We start from the raw sequence: 19,347 nt of genomic DNA, 5'->3' as shown, positions 1-19,347 counted from the left end.
AAGCACTTAATTAAAATAAAAAAAAATATCATCAAATTTTATTTATATTCATTTTGTACATGGCAATAATTTCTTAGTGTAAAATAAATACACAAAAAAAAAAATACTTGAATATTTTCAATCAACCTTTATTTAATAATTTATCATTTTTTTCAAAAATAATAATCACTTTTTTATTATTTTAATAATAATAATAATAATTAAAAAAAATACAAATCTTTTTTTTTTTTTGTTTGTTTAGATAATAAAAATTTATAGTTTGTTAAAGATGAATTTTTTTTTTTCTTAAATTTTATAGAAGAAGACAATGATGATAAGAGAAAATTTATAATAATTTTTAAAAAATTTATCTTATTTTTTTAGGTCCAAATATTAAATCAGCATCTGGTGCACCTTTTGGATGATTATATTTTTGTCTTCTTTCACGATTTAAATTAACAGTAACTGGTTTTGTACCTTGATTAATTGTTTCTTGATAATCTTCTTCTTCTTGTCTTTCAGTTATATTTAATGTGAGTCTTTTAACTCTTTCTTTTTCTTCTTTCTGTTCTTGTTCTCTGTTACGTAAATTTTTAGCTAAATCAGATGTTTCTGATACAACTAAATTTTTATATTGTTGTTTATTACCTTTTCTTATCATTAATACAAAATCAACAGTTGATGTATTTGATGGTCCTTCTTGTAATTGTTCATATGTTTTTTTACAACTTTTAACATGTATTGGTACTGATATATCAACTTGTGATGGTTTTACATTTTCTCTCATACGATCTTGTATATTATCTGATACAATTTTATCTAATGCTGATAGAAAATCATCATCCTCTGGACATTGAACACGTTTTGGTCCTTGTGGTAGAGCTGCATTTAATTCTGATAAATCCATAACAGTACCACTTTCAATATCATTGTCATTATTTTTACCTTGTGATAATGATTGTTCATCTTGTGTATTATCATCAGCAGCAGCAGCAGCAGCAATAGTTGCAGTATTAGCAGTAGTAGTAGTAGTACCACCACCAGCATCACCAACAGCCCATTCATCTTCATCACTCAATGCTTCTGATAAATCTTCAACTTCTTCAAAATTTAATTCATTTGTATGACTATTATTATCATTGTTGTTGTTAATAGTTGAATTTAAATTTTCATCACCCTCTGGTATAACATCCATTCCATTTCCATTATCATAATGATTATTATTATCATAATTATCTTCATCAATAATTAATGTTGGATAAAATGTTTTTTTTAATTCATCAATAGCATCTTGTGATTCTTTATAACTTGTAAATAATTTCATTTTAGGTCTTAACATTGTTAATGTATCACGATACATATATTCAATGTCAATTGGAAATATATTATTTTCATTTTTCCATATTGGATGTGTATATTTAAACCAATAATAATTTTGAAAAAATATTAAATAATAATCAAGTTTTTTTTTACTAGCACCACCACTAAAATATTGTCCACATGTTTCTAATAATGTACAAACAAGACGTATTCTAAATAAATGATCTGGTGGATCTAGTAATGTTGGTATATTATGATCCATATTAATACCAAATGTTATTAGCAAATAAAGTGTACGAAATATATCAGAACTTTCAACCATACGATAATTATATAATTCACCAAGATATTTAACCATTGCAATTCTACGTTGATTATATTTTGGTTTATTTATTTCCATACATATACGTATATCTTCAAGTACACCATCAACAACATGTGGTCCAACTGTTTCATAATGACCAACAAGACCAGCTAATAAACTACCAATACATCTTATATTTAAATATTTTACATTATATGCTGCTGTTAAACATTTTATAATATATGATGATATTGTATCATCTTGCCAATCCAATTTTCTCATTAATTTTAATATTTTATCTGTATTTGTTTTTGATAAATCTTGATATAATAATTTACGTATAAATTCATGTATTGGTGGACGTTCTTTTTTTGTTGAACCACTTATTGTTTCTGGTGGATTAACATAATAATATGCATTTTCAATAATTGTAACATAACGTGAATCAAGTGCTGTTACAGCTTTTTTTCTCATCATTTGTTCAAGATATACTTTTGTTCTTTGATGTGAATCTTGTGAACAAAATAAATATCTACCACATATTTCTAATAAATTACATGCCATTTCAATATGATGATGTGTAAAATCATGTAATAATACTTTTAAACAATATAATGCTTCAATTTTAGTATATAATTTAAATTTAACAAGTTCACCAATATAACGTACAACTTTTACTTTTGATTCAATATTTATTTGATCCTTTTTTCTAACATGATATTTAAAATCATGTTTTAACATTGTACATAAATCATTACCAACATCAGGCATTACTGGATATAATATTGCTGCTAAACGTGAATAAAATGGTAATAAATCAAGACGTATTCTTGATACACCAAATAATGCTTTTATTAATTTTTTTTTATTATGTTTTGTATTTAAATTCATGAGAAAATCAACAGCAGCATTATCAATCATTTCACGATTAACACAATTTGGTAAATGTGTTAAAAATGCATCAAGTAATATTTTATTACTAATATTTGTAACAACTGCACTAGTAGAAGTAGACGTAGTATCTTGTTCAACAGCAGCAACTTCATTATCAATTTTTACATCAATTGTATTATCATCATCATCAACAACAACAACAACCCCAACATCATCATCATCATCATCATCATCATCAAGATTAATATTTATATCATCATCAATAATAATTTCATCATTTATTATTGTTGTTGTTGTTGGTGTTGTTGTTTCTGTTGCTGTTGTTGTATTTTCTTCAATAGTATCAATTTTATTATTAACAATACTATCTTTATTGTTATATGAACCAGGTAAAAATACAGTCAAGTCTGGAAATACTTGATAAAATCTACGTGTCTCATCATCACCCCACATATCTTCAATCAATGAATTAATATTATTATTATTACTGTTATTATTGCTACTATTATTACTGTTGTCTTCATTATTAAGATTATCATTATTCATCATCATTAATTTAAGACAATCATCATTATCAATTTTAACATCATTATTAATTGGTAATTCAGGCATTGATTCATCAAGTGTTTCAGAAAAATTTTGTACACTTGTCATTAAACGTTCATATGATAATTGTAATAATTCTAATTTATCTTTTCTTTCATTACTCAATTCACCACGTGTTTGAAGTATTTTTTTATTATGTTTTTCAAAACTTTGTAATTCTTTATAATCTTTTATTAAATGACGACATAATGAATTATAATAATCACGTAATAATGAACGTAAATTTTGTTGTTTTTCAAATGTTAATATTTTACTTTTTGGTATTTGTATATTATATTTTTCAGATAATTGACGTATACGTTTTGGTATTAAACCAGCATAATCTTCACCACAATGACGACAAAAACTTAATATTATATTTGCATTATTATGTTCTTCTTTATCCATATTTATTAAAACAGTTAATACACTACCAAGTAATGATAAACCTTGTTTATTTGTAAATATACCAGATGTTACAAGTTCAGCATAAAATCTAAGATCAACACGTAATTTACTTGGATTTATTATTTTATCATTAATTTTTAATGACAATACACGTTGCCAATTTTCAAAAAAATGACCAGAAAATTCAGCATATGTTTGATGCATAAAACTTGATGCTTTTATTGCAGCATTAATATCAGTCATTTTTAATTTTGCATCAACTAATGCTGCTGCTATTTCACTAACATATTTTGTTAAATTTAATGTTGACATATCTTTTAACAATTGTTCCAATTGTGATGCATTAAAATTACGTAATTTTTTAACAAGTGTTGTATTTTTTTTGAGATTTGAATCAAGTTTACTGAATGATGATTCTTGAGGTCTTGTTGGATTTATATTTAATGATCTTATATCATCTTTTTGTGATAAACGTTGTTCAAGTTCCCTGACATAATCATCAAAATATTGATGATCATGATCAATTATTTCTGTTGATATTATTGGTATTTCATGATTTTTTTCTACTGCATCTTGTTGTGTATTATCATCTTGCTCCTCAACAACTTTTTCTGTTTCTGTCATTTTGCATATATTGATTGATTGTCTTCTAGAAAATTATATTTTTTTTTTTAATTTTTAGGTTACTTTTTATTATTTATATGAATAAAACAAAAATATTAATGATATATTTTATAAATAAAAAATTATTTTACAATATACCTGTATTTAATATGTATTATTTATATTTTTTTTTCATCTAATTATTACAATAATTATTATGACACATTGTCAAAATGTTTATCATTGAATCAAGACATAAACAACAATACACTGTTTGCCAAAATTATTTCTATATTTCAATTTTAATTTTCAATCATTAACATACACAATGACTTTTAAATAAATTTTTTACAAATAAACAAAGTGTACAACATTTATATTTTTTATCATTTACATATGTGTGTTTTTATGTTTTAGTTGGTTTTAGTTATTATCAGTTATTATTATTAATAAGTAATATTTTTTTTTTTTTTTTACTTTTAGATAAGATCGGTACAATAGATTCCATATATATTCACACATGGCGGCAAATGTACACGCAATATTTAAAAATTAATTTAAATATTATTGATATAATTTTTTCCATATGGTGATTTATCATTTGTTGATACTTCAAATAGACCAATAATTTTTTTTCTTGCACCTTCACCCATGTACATAGGGACTCTTGGTTGGCACTCACCGACTTCTCCATTTATATTGCAATATTGAAACTTTACTTTGAATGCTTTCGGATATTTTATAGATTCAATCATCAACCAATATGCTCTTGAATGACTACATGGTACTGAAATTAAAATATAAATAATAAATATATATTAAATATTAAATTGTGTAACTATATGATAATAAATACATACTATTCATTCCAGGCATTAAACACCCAGGCTGATCACAGGTTCCTCGATTGACATAATAATCAACATGTCCACATGGCATTCTTAAGCCCGCAACACCAGCACAAGTATGAATAACATCAACAAATTTTGCATCTGATCGGTCAATTCTATACTCATCTGGAACTCCGCTTAGAAACCATGGTCCTGCTGGATCCAATGCTGTTATACGTCGAATAGTACCATGAAAATGAGATCCAACAAAACCAGCAACATGTGCACCCAAACTATGCCCCACAATATGAAGATTATCCACATCAAATGACATTGTATGTTCCAGTATTTCAATATAATGTGAAATTTGATCAGCTACCTGTTGATAAATAATTTTAAAATAGAAACATATATTTATTTATTGAGATTAATTTTATTTGAAATTTATTATTATTACATTATGAAGTCTGGCAACAACGACGGGATAAAGTAGATCCTTTGAAATTTCTCCCCAATCAGCAACAATAACATCGTAGTTTACACGTGCAACTGCTAAATAACTTCTGCGCATTTCCGATAACCAATCTTCATTATTATCATTTTCCCATCCATGAATTAATAATTTAACTGGATTTGTAAAATTTATAGGTAAATTTTGACCTGATTTATCGAGAGTAAGTTTATATGAATTTTCGGGATTTGACTTTGTAAACAAATGCAGATCCACTCCAAAAACATCCACAATATTGACTGTATAATAATTTTATAATATTATCATTATCATTAGTGATACAAAAAAAATAAATATTATTAATATTAAAAATTTAATTATTTTATATACTTACTGATAATAAAAAAAAACACTTGTAACTTCATTTTATAAATAAAGAAAAAAAATATTTATTGATATATATTTTTTTTTTTCTTCGAAGCGTTCAGTTATACTTGTCAATCGGCAATGTATTATTGAAGTTTGGTATGTTGACAAGTTAATAAAATTTGTTTATTGAAAAAAAAAAAAAGATTTTTTTAATATCATATTATTTTATTATTTTTTTTTTTGCTTTGGAATGTTTTACATATACGTGTTATTGCAATTAAATTTTTTTAGATATTTTTTTTTTTTTTTTTTGCCCTTGATATTTATAAAAATATATTATTAAAATTTAGTATGTAAACAAATAAATAAAAAATTTTTATTGAAAGAAAAAAAAAAAGACAAATTATTTTTTAAAACATATTATTTTATTATTTTTTACGTTGAAATATTTTACAGACACGTTTTTGCAATTAAATTTTTTTTTTGTCTGTTTATTGAAAAAAATGAAATAAATTTTTATTGGTTTACTTATTTATCTATTGAAAAAAAAATAACATATTATATTTTATATAATATTATTTTTAACTTTGGAATGTTTAACAGTTTCCTATTCTTTTATATTTAAACTATAACGTCCTAGGATATTACGATCAGCCTTTTCACCCATATATGCAGCTGTTTTATTTTTTTTTCCACACAGATCTTGTGTTGCCATAAATTTTTTTGGTTCACTTATAGATTGAGTCATGTATTGAGCTGCTTTACTGTGTCCACAAGTATCTGCAAAAATTATTTAACATAAATAATATGTATATATAAATATTTTCATGTATGCTTACATAATGACTGGGAAGAATTTTGTCCAGCTGATTCGCATCCAGGTTGCCTATTACACATTCCACCATTTGGATAAAAATCAACATCTCCGATTGCTTGTTTAATACCAATCATATCAATACATGTATGTATAACATCAACAAATTCAGCATCAGTTCTATCAAGACGATGTTTACGTAGTGCATTTTCAAAACCACTTGATGCTGGATCAAGTCCAGTTATTCGATCAATTGTATGATTTTGAAAATGAGCACCAACTAAACCAGCAATATGAGCTCCTATACCATTACCAATAATATGAACTTTTTTGTTGATAACATGATTAAGTGTGTAATTATTTAAAAATTTAAGATATCCATTAATATCAGCACTTATCTGTCATAAAAAAAACATTTATATTTATATTATAGATAATTTAAATATTATTTTTATTTTTAAATGCATTTAAAACTTACGCGACCAATTTTTTTCATAACATAAAAATAATTTGGCTGTTTTGATAAATTTTGCCAATCAAGAACAATAACATTGTAATTTGCAGAATAATTTCCAACCATTTCCATAATCCATGTTTCATTGTGATCCTCTTGCCAATCAGGTATTATTATTTTTGTTGAAATTTCTTTTTTAAATCCTGAATTCTCTAAATTTTCAAAGTCTTTTAAAAGATCGAAGGGTCCATCAGTCGGATTAGAAGAATCATACAATTTGAGAGTCGTATCATACAACATTCCTGTACCTATTGGTTGTCTTGATGGTTCACAATTGGACATTGAGCTTTTTTCAGGCAATATTGGTGCTTTGGTTTCGATTGGTGGATCATCAATATATCCATCAACCACAAATGGTATCGCTATTGAATAATTATATTTATTTTTCTAATAATTAATATTCAATTAAATATTTAGTAATAAATTAATTTACTCACCAAAAATGAAAATGTATAAAAACATTTTATACTTGCTGTTTATGTTTTACTTCAATTTTCAAATGAACTTATTCGTTTGCCTGAATATTTTTAGATATAAAAATTTAATATATTTGCAATAAGTTTTATAGGCATATTAAATTTTTATTAACGTACAAAGTATGCGGAAATTATAATTTTTAAATTTAGAAAATATCGGAAAACTTATCAACAGTGGTAAAAGTTACCAAAAAACAAAAGATGTCGTCCAATAGAAATATTTGGGATGCGTTCCAAAGTCTGATCTTCAAAATGGCAGTCGTCAGTGATTTATATTTTTTTTATTGTGGTAGCTGTTTTTGTTATTAACAATGATTAATTGTTATAAATAAAGTAGACACTTAAAATTACATGATGAATTGTTGTATTGTTTACTGAAAAACATTACTGACATCAATGTTTATCAACAAATAAATAATATTCATAAAGTTTGAGGAAACATATAGAGACTTTTTACATTTTTTCATGACCAATTTGAATCACGGCCAATCACGGCCATCTTAGAGATCCAAACGGAATTACGATTTCTGAACGCAGCCCTATTCGTACTCGCTCTGTGTTCACCAAGCACCAGAGCTGCTTTTATCCCTTTTTAATTCTTAACTTCAAGAATGACGGGCTTTACTAACAAGGTTTGTGATAAAAGTTTTAATAAATACATTATTAATCAAAAAAATTGTTAATATTATTTGATAATAATTAAGTTCAAGTGTAGATCTATATTATGCAATAATATATTTATTAAAATTACGTTATTATTTATTGTTTATTAAACAATATAAATGTAGTGTTTTTTGTCTCATTTGAGCACGTGTTAAGTAAAATTTTATTAACTGATTATTTAAACAATTAACATACTGCATATAAATTTATTAAATTTTATTATTCAATTAATTTTTTTCAATTTTATATAATTAAATTTGATAATGCGTGATGAATTATTTGATTGATGCATCAATTTAAAATTAAAACGTTTTTTTTTAGGTTATGTACACATGGGTTAATTAACCTGGTGTGTCGACCTTCTTTTTTTCGGGAGTATAACTTTAGTATATCTCGTGTAGACAAAGTGCAATTTTTTATAATAATTTTTATGATGATTCTTGATTATTAATGTGTGTATTTTTATTATCCACAGCCAATATTGATCGATGGCCGTGGCCATTTGTTGGGTCGCTTGGCAGCTATTGTCTCAAAGACAATCCTCCAAGGAAACACCGTCATCATTGTTCGTTGTGAACAATTGAACATCTCTGGAAACTTCTTCCGGTAATTAATTATCAATAGTTAATATAATTGTCATATGAAAGTAAAAAAAAAAACAATTTGCAAATGATTATAAAAAATCTTACCTACATTATTTGAGTATGTGTTACTGTGAAACGAATTTTATTAAATGAAGTAATATTACAATTTAATAATTGTTTCTTATTAATTAAATATAAACAATGTATTAATAAATGTTAATTTTTTAATTTTAGCAACAAGTTGAAGTTCATGTCCTTCCTTCGTAAAAGATGTAATGTCAATCCAGCACGTGGACCATTCCATCACCGTGCACCAAGCAAGATCTTCTGGAAGACAGTCAGAGGTATAATTAAATTATTAATAACAACAACACCCTTATAAATCACCACGTCTATGTTGTGGATGACATGATTATCAATATTCTTACCTACATTATTTGACAGTGTTATGAAACGAATTTTTATTATGAAGCATTTAAAAATTATTAATCTTTTTACTATTTTAAAATTAGCATTTTATTAATATGTAAAATTATTTGTTTAAAGGTATGATTCCACACAAAACTGAACGTGGAAAGCAAGCTTTGAGAAGGCTCAAGTGTTACGAAGGATGTCCACCACCTTATGACAGCAGAAAACGTGTTGTTGTTCCTGGTGCAATGAGAGTCATGTGCTTGAAACCAGGCAGAGAGGTAATTTATTTGATTAATTTATTTATTATTTATAATCAATAATAAACAACAATGATGGTATGGTAATTTGCGACTGATGAAGTAATTAAGTTACTCAAATTATGACAAACTTTGCTGAGTTATAATTTATTATGCTATTTAATTTTTATTTTTTATCAAATGATTCAATTGTTTTATTAATGTAATTGTTTGTTTTTATTTTTTAACAGTACTGTCATGTTGGACGTCTTTCACATGAAGTTGGCTGGAAGTACAAGTCAGTTGTACGTACATTGGAAAACAAGAGAAGAGTCAAGACCATCATTGATATCCAAAAACGTGACAAACTCAAGGTAAATATTGAATTATTTATTATTAATATATTTTATTTGAAAATTAATTTCCAATGATGGTAATGGTAATTTGCGCCTGAAATGTTTTGATGATAATTTTCAATTCTGAGGAATAACTTTTATATAATTAAATAGATTCAAAGAACAAAAATTTATTTATTTATTTATTTGTATTAATATAAATTTTATTTATTTACAGGAACTTACCAAAACTGCTGGAGAAAAACTTGTCAAAGTTACTGCACCATACACAGCTATCATCAACAGTTATGGATACAACTAAGTGTTTGTAATAAATATAATAAGACAAATAAAATGAAAACACAATTCGTGAAAATATTGTTTTATTTAATAATGCATTTGTTTATTTTTATTATTACAATACATAATTATTATTGAGGTTTTTTACTTAAATATAGATTTGATGATTTAATTACAAGAATTTTTGATGATTTAAATTTCTTTTAACTAAATAATTATTAGATATAAATTACTTTTTAAAATATCAATTGATTATTCAATAATACTATCAACTGGAAATGAAACGGTACCAGCTCGATCATTATCTTCATCATCATAAACTTCTTCATCTTCGTATTCTCCATCTGATGAATCTGAATCATCTTTTTTAAAGCGATAATCACCTGGCTCAATTGGTGGTAGACCAACATTGTGCATTCCAACTTGTTGCATCAATCTTTCAATTGAATGTTTCATCTGTACTTGCTGCAAAATGTTAAGTAAAACATGATTAATATTTATGATCCACATGATGATAAAATAAGTAAAACAAATGATCTTACGTGAAGTTTTTCAGTCTGTTGAATTTGTAATTGTAGGGATTCATTTAAACTCAATTCTTTAACACGTCCATGAACAGTTGTTGGTGGTGTTGCAGCAGTATTTTCCCAGTGTTTATTTTTTTTTCTTAATTTTTCTTTTTCTGGATCATGAACATTACTTTTTGTTGTTTGATATGGTTTAAATGGTTCTTTTTTACCCTGACAATTAACTTTGGCAACTTCAATTTTATTTAAAATATGTTTTACATGACCAGATGATTCTTCTTCATTTTTAACTGATTCTCTTTCATTTTTAAATGATTCAATTTCTGCTAAATCTGTATCAGTTATGAGACGTTCTTCTGGTGGAAGATGAATTATTTTTTTTTCATGAAAACCAGCTCCAGCTGACTAAAAATAATATTATTATTTAATTTTAAATTTGAAAAACCATTTGATTTTATTTTATAAAATATAAATACCTCAGCAATAATTTTAATTGGATCCTTGTCTTCATCATCACTCTCAACAATGACAATGTCATTGTTGTTTTTATTATCATCTATTGTTCCAGTCCATTCAAGCTCATTCATTTTTTCTTTTCCTTCAATTGCAATATTAAGACGTGACAACAAATTTGCTGCATTATCAATATCATTACGTTCACTCAACTCTTCAATCAATTTATCTTTGAATTTTTTTATTCTTTCACCTTTATCAGGTAATTTTTTAATGAAAAATCTGTAATTAATTAATTGATATTATTCTTTGCTTTTTTTTGCAAGTTTAGACAAAATTACTTACGTGTTTGCTAAAAGTTTATTTTGTCTTTCTAATAAATCTTGTAATTCAGTTTTATTTTTATTTTTTAAATTATCAATGTAACCTTGACTCTCTTTTTTCATCACTGATGTATGTGAAACTGCTTCTGTTAATTTACGAGTAGGCATAATTTTTTTTTAAATCAACTACTTATAGACAATATAAAAATAATAAAACTTGAGAGTTTATTTTGCTGAATGACAATAGTGTTAATGTTGTTTGAGGTTATGTTTATTATTTTGATAATCGATTGATGTTGTTGGTGAATCAAGTAAATGATCACAATGGTTGTTTATTAAATTTAAATAAATAAATGATAAAATTCCCTTATTATCAATGATTTATCATCAATCATTTAACATAATCTATCAACTTAATATTTTTAAAATTTTCCTGTAAAAAACATACTCATTTAATTAGATAAATTTAATTATTTTTTTTGGAGTAAAATTAACATCATTTAAATGACACCAGCTGCCATATTGTATCTGAAATCTAAAAAAGGAAAAAAAAAAAAATAAAATAAATAAATAAATATCTTTCCAATCAGAATCATTATCGCAAATTTTTTTTATTTTTTATTATTATTATTATCATCTATTGCCAATTAATATTATTATTATCATTATCATTATTGGTTTATTATTATTATAATATTAAAAAAAAGTTGTCATTGCAGTTGTCATTACATTTATTTTATTTTTTATATATTTTTTTTTAATTTCCGCCCTTGCGCAGAAAACTCAAAAAACTATTGAATTAATCAGCTGTCAAAAATTACAGTCGTGGTGCCAACAACACTTGTCATATTTATTTACTCCAAAAAATCAAATATATAATTATATTTTAATATCTATAATAACATTTTATTGATACAATTTAATCTTCATTTAAAATTGATAAATATATTTTATACTCTTTTTGTATGTAAGTATCATCAATGACTCATTATTTTTTTTATTTTTTTTCCATTACATTGCGTTGGCAATAAGTTAAAAACACCCACTTTGTTGGTGTCTATAAATTCATTGTGTAAACATATAAAATAATAATTTAATTTTAAATATTAAGAAAAAAAAAAAAACAATAAAAAACAATGACGATTACCAAGTTTATTTGTTTATTTTTAAAATAAATAATTGTTGAGGAAAATTTATTTTAATATTAAAAAGTTTGTGTACTTATATTTCATTGGATTAAGATTTTTTAATAGGATTATTTTTATGCAATTATTATTCATAATATCCTTTCACCACTTGGCATTATTTTTTTATCATTATTATTTTTAAAAAACAGACAATATTTTAGTTTCCTTATTATTTTTGTTGATTACTCATTTTAAATTTATTTTATTATTGACTCATTTAAATGTTATAATATTGTCAATTGTTATAAATAATTAATATAATTTTACAGTTAAATTGTTATTGTTGTAAATAAAAAAGTGAAATGCAGTGATGGCAGGAGGAAGTGGAAGTTTTATAAGTAAACCAGCAAGAGGATGGCTTCATCCAGACAATCTTGTCAGCAAAGAAGGCATAACTTATGCTGTTCGAGTAAATATTTATTTAATATTATTATTATTATCGTTTGTTATAAATATTATAAATAATTATATTATAATTTACAGTACATTGGTTGCCTTGAAATTTATACATCAATGAAAAGTTTAGATTTTGAAACAAGATCATCTGTTGCCAAGTATGTCAATAATAATTATGATCTTTGTTTATATTAATTAATTATTAACTTTTAATTATTTTTTATTCTCTTTAGAGAATGTATTAATCGAGTTTGTGAAGCAGCAGGTTTAAAATCAGCTGATAAAAAAAGAAGAGTAATTATCTCATTAATTTATATTTTTAAAATATTAATTTATGTAAGTAAATAATTAAATTTTTATGTAATTAAACAGGTTGACAGAAAAGTATTGCGAGCAATTGCTGAAAAACCATGTATGGATAATGCTGGTTCAAATATAAATTTAACAATAAGCAGTACAAGTTTAGCATTAACTGGTCTTGAAACTGGTAATATTATAGCTAAACATGAAATGCCAAGAATATCATTTGCATCTGGTGGTGATACTGAAATACTTGATTTTGTTGCTTATGTTGCAAAAGATTTACAAGAATGGCGTGCATGTTATGTATTAGAATGTGGTGGTGGTTTAGCACAAGATGTTATATCAACAATTGGTCAAGCATTTGAATTAAGATTTAAAGAATTTTTAACAAAACCATCATCAATTCAGTAAGTAAATTCTAATTATTAATTATAATATTAATATAAATTCATTCAATAATAAAAAAAACTTTACAGTCCAATGACGTTAAATGGAATACGTGAACCAGATCGTGATTATTACAATGATTTACCTGGTAAAGTACCACCAGATATTGGTCCACCGCCAGTACCACCATTACCAATAACATCAGCAACATTACCAAATTTAAAACATCATCATCATCATCACCATCATCAACATCATCATTCTGGTCAAAATCATGGACAAGCATTATTGTCATCATCATCATCATCATCGTCAGCAACATCATCATCATTAACAACAGCAGCAGCATCAGCAGCAACAACAACAACAAATACAGGACATTGTAGTGGATATGATGGTTTTACAAATGGTAAAATAAAACAATCATGTCAACAACAATGGCCTGAAACTGGTAATTTAATTGATCTAAATTCTGATGGTGCAACATCATTAACAATATCATCAGATCAACCAGAACATAATTATGTTAATGATACTATTATAAATTCAACAAGAGATTGTAAAAGAGAAACATCAACATTATTTGATGCATTTGATATGCAACCATTTAGTACAGCAATATCAGAAATGAATAAATTAAGTCCAAAATCACAAAAACAACAATTAAAACATGAAGTGTGGTATCATGGTAGTGTTAGTAGATCTGAGGCTGAATCAATGCTAACAAAAGATGGTGAATTTTTAGTTAGAGAATCACAAGGTACACCTGGACAATATGTTCTTACTGGTATGAATAATGGAATACCAAAACATTTATTATTAATTGATCCAGAAGGAGTGGTATGTATTATTTATTTGTTTATTTATTTATTATAATTATTTATTTATTTACTTTTTATTTTATTTTGTTTAGGTACGCACAAAAGATCGTATATTTGATAGTGTCAGTCACTTGGTTAATCATCATTGTGACAATGCGTTACCTATTATATCTGCTGATAGTGCACTTGTTCTAAGATATCCAGTACTCAGACGTACAGACTACTAAATATTAATAATAATTAACTGCTGCCAATTGAGTAGCCAAATAATTATTCAAAATTTACTTAAAAAATGTAAGAGAAATTAATTTATATAACAAACTTTTTTTTTCTAATAATTTACAGTGCCACGTTAATTTTAATAACAAAAAAATTTCCATGAAAAAATAATTTTATCATAATTTAAAAAAAAAAAAACAACAAACAATTGTAAATTTTTGATGATAAATTAGGCATACATTTTATAATTTTTATTTTTATAAATGTATTTTTATTGAATATGCTAGTTTCTATTTTTTTTTTTTAATTTTTTCTAGCATTTTTAATTGTCTAGCATTGAATCATGGGTATTATTATTATTAAAATAATTTTTTTATATTTGCGTGAATCATGGGATGAGAGATAAAATAATAATGAGCTTCCATAACGTAAAAATACAAAAGCAAAAAAAAAAAAAGCCAAGTTAATTAAAAATCTAATAGTATTAATTAGATTGAAAAAAAATTTTAAATAATAATATTAAAAACTATATAGGTTTATAATAAAAAAAGAAAAAGAAAAAAAAGTTAATAACAAAGGGTGTTTGTAATATATATTATTGCATGAAATGCATTTTAACAAATTTTTTTTATATTTTTCATACAATTTCGTAGTATCCTCATTGAGTATCATAATAAATTAATAATAATAATAATTTGTGGCTCGACATGATTGTCCCAAAATGATTCAGGCATTTGAATAATATTTAATATTTAATTTTAAAAATTACATTAAGTATTTATTCGATTTTTAATTTATAATTATTTTTTAAAATTGATGTTTATTAGTTTTTCTTAATTGTAATTGATCGAGTCATAAAATTTTACACATAAAATAATAATAATAATAACAATAAAATATTTTAATTCGTATGGATTTTAAAGAGTTTATTTATTTATTTATTTTTTAATTTTTTAAACATCAATATCATCAAGAGAAATTTTTTTTTGCCGTTCGAAATTGCTTGATAAACGAGTACGTCCAACCTGTTTGTAAAAAAAAAAAATTAAAATATTGTTTAAAAGATTAATTGTTTATCAAATTAATTAGTACCTCTGGTGGATAAATATATTTAACAATTTTTTTTTCAACTGGAATTTCATCTTTTATTGATAAGGATTTTTGAATTTCAATTTTTTTATTGACAATTGAGTTAGGAATAAATTTAGAAAAATTTGTATTACTATTTTTAATAATATTTTTCATTTGTTTATCATCAGGTAATTCAGTATTGTTATTATTTTTTTTATTAATTGATAAACCAAGTATATCATTGATATATTTTTCCCACTGTTCATCCGTCATATTTGATTTTTTTTTCAATTTTTTTTTAGCTTCAATTTCACCTTTTTTTATTTGCAAAATATCTGACAAATTTTTTTTGTGTATTTTAGACATTGTTTATATGTTATTAATTATTTATAAATTATTATTTACCTTTATCTCTGTAATCTAATTGAGAACACATTTCTTTTTGTAATAGCAGATCAAGTCTTGGAGCATTTTTACAATTTGGATCAAGTGAACCAAGTGGAACACTACTTACTGGATGTAAAATTTTTTTTAAATCTTCATTTTCATTTTCAAATATTTGACATTCATCATTTTCTTCATTAACTATTTCATTTGACACAATCATACGATAATCTGATGATAAATCTGTACCAAAAAATTTACCCATTTTTAATTATTAACTCATCATTTAAAATATATTTATTTATTACAATTTTTATGAGAAATTCGATAGAGATGTTTTCCAACATTGAAAACAATGTCTCCACTTTTAGAAGAAAACACAATATTTCTTGCGATAATATTTATTTGTAAAATCTACAAAAAATAATAATAATATTTAGTATTTTTTAAATAGTGTTTTTCTTTTTTTTTATCTACCTTTATCAAGTCATTATGACAATCCCAAATTTTTATAACACGATCAAGTGATGAAGTTGCACAAATATTTAAATATTCTGATGTTGCAATATCAATAATTTTAGCAGTATGATCTTTCGACAAATGATGCTGGATTTGTACTTGAAATAATAATTTAAAAAAACATAAACTTTACAATTACATAATGTATAAATAATTAATTAATTTGTTTATATATTTATTTATTTTTATTTACTTTTTTCATAGTTATCATACATGAATAATTTTGTGTTGCTGACGATACAAACTGTTGATCTTTAAATTTTTAAAATATGAAAATTAATTAGAATTTTAGGTATTTAAATAGTAATAATTACCCCATTGTTGATACAAGATTTATTGGAACAGTATAATAAATATAATTTAATATTGCTAGACATTTTTCAATCGCTGGAAATATTTTCCATATTTTAACATAATTATCTTGGCCAATTGATACGACTGTTTTTGTTGTTATTGAAATATGAAGCTTTGAAATAGATCCATCATGAGCCTATTGAATTATTATTAATTAAATTTGATATTTAATATATTTATAATTATTTTTTTTACCTTATAAGTATGTTGCAGTTGTCCACTTGCTTCATCAATTGTCATCAAATATCCATCATTTGTTCCAACAATAATTCTCGTACAAATTGGATAAACAATTCTAGGATCTAAAAAATACAAAAATTACCAACATTATTATTTATTTATTAATAATTATAAATTAATAATGAATTAACTGAGTGGTTTTCTATTATTTTTATCAAGAATTTCGTCGAGATAATCAAATGTTACTAAATAAGTTATATTTTGTATTTTTTCATCATTCCAAACGTCTCTAATTTTCATGGGATAGTCTTGCAAATAATTTATTATAAATATTCCATTATTAGTCAACATATATATGCAACCTGTTGAATTTTAATTTTGTTTGATAAATTATATATTAAATATGTGGCGTTAATATAATAATAGAAATACCTGTTATTTCACTAGATGCTAGAGTAATAATTTGAATATTTTTATCAATTAAATTTACATTCAATTGTTTTCCATTAGCAGATGATAATATACTCTGTGTATTGTCACAACAACATGCAATAATTTTTGTTGGATAAAGTATATTTGTTGTAGAAAATAATTGTTTAACTTCAGCTCTGTAAAATAACGACAAAGATATTAATTTACTAATTTTATTATTTAAACAATCATATAAAAATTACGTAAGAGGTGAAAAAAAATTATATAGCTGATGCATATGATAGCAATTAAATTTTCCACCAAGTATTGCAAGTGAAGATGATGATTCATTCAATGTCATACTAACAACTTCACCAAGACCATCAAACGACTCAATCTAAATATATTTAATAATAAATTAATAATAAAACACTAATAATAATTTTAAAAAATTACTTTATCTCTAAGATTACAGCTCCAAACTTGAACACGATTATTTGATGATGATGTGATAAATCCACATATAGATGGATGTGTTAAAATTAATTTAACAGTACCTTTTTGATCATCAAAACAATTCATCATAATTTCCAGCTTAATATTCCATCCTATAACTATTTTTAAATATATAAAATAAATTATAATCATTTTTTAATTTTTTTCATTACCATTTCCTTTTTGATCACCAGTTATAATCCATTGACTTGTTGGATGATAATAAATTGCACTAATAATATCTGATGATGCATTCAATTTTTTAGCTAAAAATTCAACTGGTACATTTGTGTCTTCATTTTTATCTGAATAAAGTGGTACTATATATATTGATGATAAATATGATCCAGCAAGTTTTAAATATTCTTAAAAAAAATAAATATAAATAATTATTATGTTGATAAATAATTGTCATTAATTGGTAATTAAATTTCTAACGAGGTTCGTCATCAATAAGTGATGAATAATCAATTTTCCATGTTGGTCCAGCTGATATATCCAGCATTATTATTGTACTTTTTGATCTCAAAGTTTTTCTTTCATTCTCATCAATTGGATATCTCTTTTATAATAATAAAATATTAATAATAAAAACTAAATGAATTACAGTTAAAATAATATTAATTACAGTTGATTTTGTTGGTCCAATGACTATAATTTCATTGTTTAAATAATAAACATTTTCAACTCTAAATTCATTTCTAATAATTTGTATTAATTTCCAATCAAATGTCAAGAGCCATATTAAATCATCATGTTGTAAATAACATATGTAAATTGATAAATCATTTGATATTATTATTTTATTAAATGACATACTTGTTGATAAATTTATTGATGGTTGAATTTTTTTTCCTTGTATTGTATATCTTTTGATAGTTAAATTATTTGTCAAAAGTAAATACTCCTGTTAAATGTTGATGATTATTGAAAAAAAATATAAATTTAAATTATCAAACAAATAATAGCAACAAACTTGTGAAATTTTTGAAAAACAAATATCTAAATAATCGCCATTAACAGAAGTTGAAAATATTTCTTTTAATCCATGATATAAAATTAATTCATGAATTCCTTTGTCATAAATTTCAGTACCAGTTTGAATTTTTAAACGTTCTTTCATAACTCTAACACGTTTTTTCCAATCTCGTTTTTTATCAGCAATAATTGAATTTTCGTCTGTTGATGATTCACTCATACTTTCATGATAACTTTCATTCATCTTTGCTGAAAAATAA

General features: G+C 24.1%; 7 protein-coding genes across 10 annotated transcripts; 2 read left to right on the top strand and 5 right to left on the bottom strand.

The window, feature by feature from the left end:
- Positions 1–107: 107 nt before the first annotated feature.
- Positions 108–4,544, bottom strand: LOC122857952 (regulator of nonsense transcripts 2). The gene is made up of 2 exons (XM_044160521.1): positions 4,253–4,544; positions 108–4,139 (listed from the first exon to the last, which is right to left on the bottom strand). The coding sequence occupies exon 2, from the start codon at positions 4,112–4,114 to the stop codon at positions 347–349; it is 3,768 nt and encodes a 1,255-aa protein (XP_044016456.1). The 5' UTR covers positions 4,115–4,139; positions 4,253–4,544; the 3' UTR covers positions 108–346.
- On the bottom strand, positions 4,290–5,494 carry LOC122856506 (lipase member I-like). The gene is made up of 4 exons (XM_044158182.1): positions 5,381–5,494; positions 4,954–5,302; positions 4,776–4,880; positions 4,290–4,363 (listed from the first exon to the last, which is right to left on the bottom strand). Exons 1-4 carry the CDS (start codon positions 5,492–5,494, stop codon positions 4,290–4,292), a joined length of 642 nt encoding a protein of 213 aa, XP_044014117.1.
- An 856-nt stretch (positions 5,495–6,350) lies between these two features.
- Positions 6,351–7,353, bottom strand: LOC122856505 (inactive pancreatic lipase-related protein 1-like). Its single transcript, XM_044158181.1, has 3 exons — positions 7,135–7,353; positions 6,583–6,955; positions 6,351–6,523 (listed from the first exon to the last, which is right to left on the bottom strand). The coding sequence occupies exons 1-3, from the start codon at positions 7,351–7,353 to the stop codon at positions 6,351–6,353; spliced, it is 765 nt and encodes a 254-aa protein (XP_044014116.1).
- Positions 7,354–8,051: 698 nt separating this feature from the next.
- On the top strand, positions 8,052–10,170 carry LOC122857951 (60S ribosomal protein L13a). The gene is made up of 6 exons (XM_044160520.1): positions 8,052–8,179; positions 8,686–8,816; positions 9,029–9,138; positions 9,341–9,486; positions 9,696–9,818; positions 10,018–10,170. The coding sequence occupies exons 1-6, from the start codon at positions 8,159–8,161 to the stop codon at positions 10,099–10,101; spliced, it is 615 nt and encodes a 204-aa protein (XP_044016455.1). The 5' UTR covers positions 8,052–8,158; the 3' UTR covers positions 10,102–10,170.
- On the bottom strand, positions 10,161–11,751 carry LOC122857948 (DNA-directed RNA polymerase II subunit GRINL1A). Its single transcript, XM_044160518.1, has 4 exons — positions 11,405–11,751; positions 11,083–11,341; positions 10,622–11,011; positions 10,161–10,544 (listed from the first exon to the last, which is right to left on the bottom strand). The coding sequence occupies exons 1-4, from the start codon at positions 11,548–11,550 to the stop codon at positions 10,332–10,334; spliced, it is 1,008 nt and encodes a 335-aa protein (XP_044016453.1). The 5' UTR covers positions 11,551–11,751; the 3' UTR covers positions 10,161–10,331.
- LOC122857946 (SHC-transforming protein 1) lies at positions 11,250–16,600 on the top strand. Of its 4 annotated transcripts, XR_006374268.1 has the most exons (8): positions 12,038–12,349; positions 12,839–12,978; positions 13,053–13,123; positions 13,199–13,259; positions 13,338–13,675; positions 13,745–14,495; positions 14,569–14,770; positions 16,218–16,600. XR_006374268.1 is itself a non-coding variant. In XM_044160515.1 (7 exons), the coding sequence occupies exons 2-7, from the start codon at positions 12,880–12,882 to the stop codon at positions 14,701–14,703; spliced, it is 1,455 nt and encodes a 484-aa protein (XP_044016450.1). In that variant the 5' UTR covers positions 11,250–11,321; positions 12,839–12,879; the 3' UTR covers positions 14,704–15,766. The 4 variants fall into 4 exon arrangements, 3 of the variants coding, with proteins under 3 accessions (XP_044016450.1, XP_044016449.1, XP_044016451.1); XM_044160515.1 differs by lacking the exons at positions 12,038–12,349; positions 16,218–16,600 and adding an exon at positions 11,250–11,321 and having other exon boundaries at positions 14,569–15,766; XM_044160514.1 differs by lacking the exon at positions 16,218–16,600 and having other exon boundaries at positions 12,093–12,349; positions 14,569–15,764.
- Positions 15,947–19,331, bottom strand: LOC122856504 (WD repeat-containing protein 97-like; the record flags this gene model as incomplete). Its single annotated transcript, XM_044158180.1, has 15 exons — positions 19,086–19,331; positions 18,738–19,016; positions 18,548–18,671; positions 18,283–18,474; positions 18,071–18,228; positions 17,878–18,011; positions 17,636–17,811; positions 17,395–17,565; positions 17,219–17,325; positions 16,984–17,159; positions 16,863–16,921; positions 16,628–16,767; positions 16,459–16,564; positions 16,172–16,393; positions 15,947–16,101 (listed from the first exon to the last, which is right to left on the bottom strand). Coding segments are annotated over exons 1-15 (2,445 nt in total), but the record flags the coding sequence as incomplete, so codon positions are not given.
- Between the last annotated feature and the right edge of the window lie 16 nt (positions 19,332–19,347).

The sequence above is a fragment of the Aphidius gifuensis genome, linkage group LG5 (genome assembly GCF_014905175.1).
Source record: "Aphidius gifuensis isolate YNYX2018 linkage group LG5, ASM1490517v1, whole genome shotgun sequence".
NCBI lineage: Eukaryota > Metazoa > Arthropoda > Insecta > Hymenoptera > Braconidae > Aphidius > Aphidius gifuensis.
Note: the sequence above shows the minus strand (reverse complement) of the source record. Positions and strands in the feature narration are given on the sequence as shown.

Excerpts from the sequence above, each read along its gene's own strand:
- LOC122857952 (XM_044160521.1), bottom strand. The coding sequence starts at position 4,114 with ATGACAGAAACAGAAAAAGTTGTTGAGGAGCAAGATGATAATACACAA.
- LOC122856506 (XM_044158182.1), bottom strand. The coding sequence starts at position 5,494 with ATGCGCAGAAGTTATTTAGCAGTTGCACGTGTAAACTACGATGTTATT. Across the intron at positions 5,303-5,380 it reads TTGTTGCCAGACTTCATAAT|GTAGCTGATCAAATTTCACA; the intron begins GTAATAATAATA and ends ATTTATCAACAG. Across the intron at positions 4,881-4,953 it reads TTTAATGCCTGGAATGAATA|TACCATGTAGTCATTCAAGA; the intron begins GTATGTATTTAT and ends TTTTAATTTCAG.
- LOC122856505 (XM_044158181.1), bottom strand. The coding sequence starts at position 7,353 with ATGTCCAATTGTGAACCATCAAGACAACCAATAGGTACAGGAATGTTG. Across the intron at positions 6,956-7,134 it reads AAACATGGATTATGGAAATG|ATAAGTGCTGATATTAATGG; the intron begins GTTGGAAATTAT and ends TTTTTATGACAG. Across the intron at positions 6,524-6,582 it reads AAATTCTTCCCAGTCATTAT|ATACTTGTGGACACAGTAAA; the intron begins GTAAGCATACAT and ends TAATTTTTGCAG.
- LOC122857951 (XM_044160520.1), top strand. The coding sequence starts at position 8,159 with ATGACGGGCTTTACTAACAAG. Across the intron at positions 9,139-9,340 it reads CTTCTGGAAGACAGTCAGAG|GTATGATTCCACACAAAACT; the intron begins GTATAATTAAAT and ends ATTTGTTTAAAG. Across the intron at positions 9,819-10,017 it reads AAAAACGTGACAAACTCAAG|GAACTTACCAAAACTGCTGG; the intron begins GTAAATATTGAA and ends ATTTATTTACAG.
- LOC122857948 (XM_044160518.1), bottom strand. The coding sequence starts at position 11,550 with ATGCCTACTCGTAAATTAACAGAAGCAGTTTCACATACATCAGTGATG. Across the intron at positions 11,012-11,082 it reads CAATTAAAATTATTGCTGAG|TCAGCTGGAGCTGGTTTTCA; the intron begins GTATTTATATTT and ends TATTATTTTTAG. Across the intron at positions 10,545-10,621 it reads AACAGACTGAAAAACTTCAC|CAAGTACAGATGAAACATTC; the intron begins GTAAGATCATTT and ends AACATTTTGCAG.
- LOC122857946 (XM_044160515.1), top strand. The coding sequence starts at position 12,880 with ATGGCAGGAGGAAGTGGAAGTTTTATAAGTAAACCAGCAAGAGGATGG. Across the intron at positions 12,979-13,052 it reads GCATAACTTATGCTGTTCGA|TACATTGGTTGCCTTGAAAT; the intron begins GTAAATATTTAT and ends TATAATTTACAG. Across the intron at positions 13,676-13,744 it reads ACAAAACCATCATCAATTCA|TCCAATGACGTTAAATGGAA; the intron begins GTAAGTAAATTC and ends AAAACTTTACAG.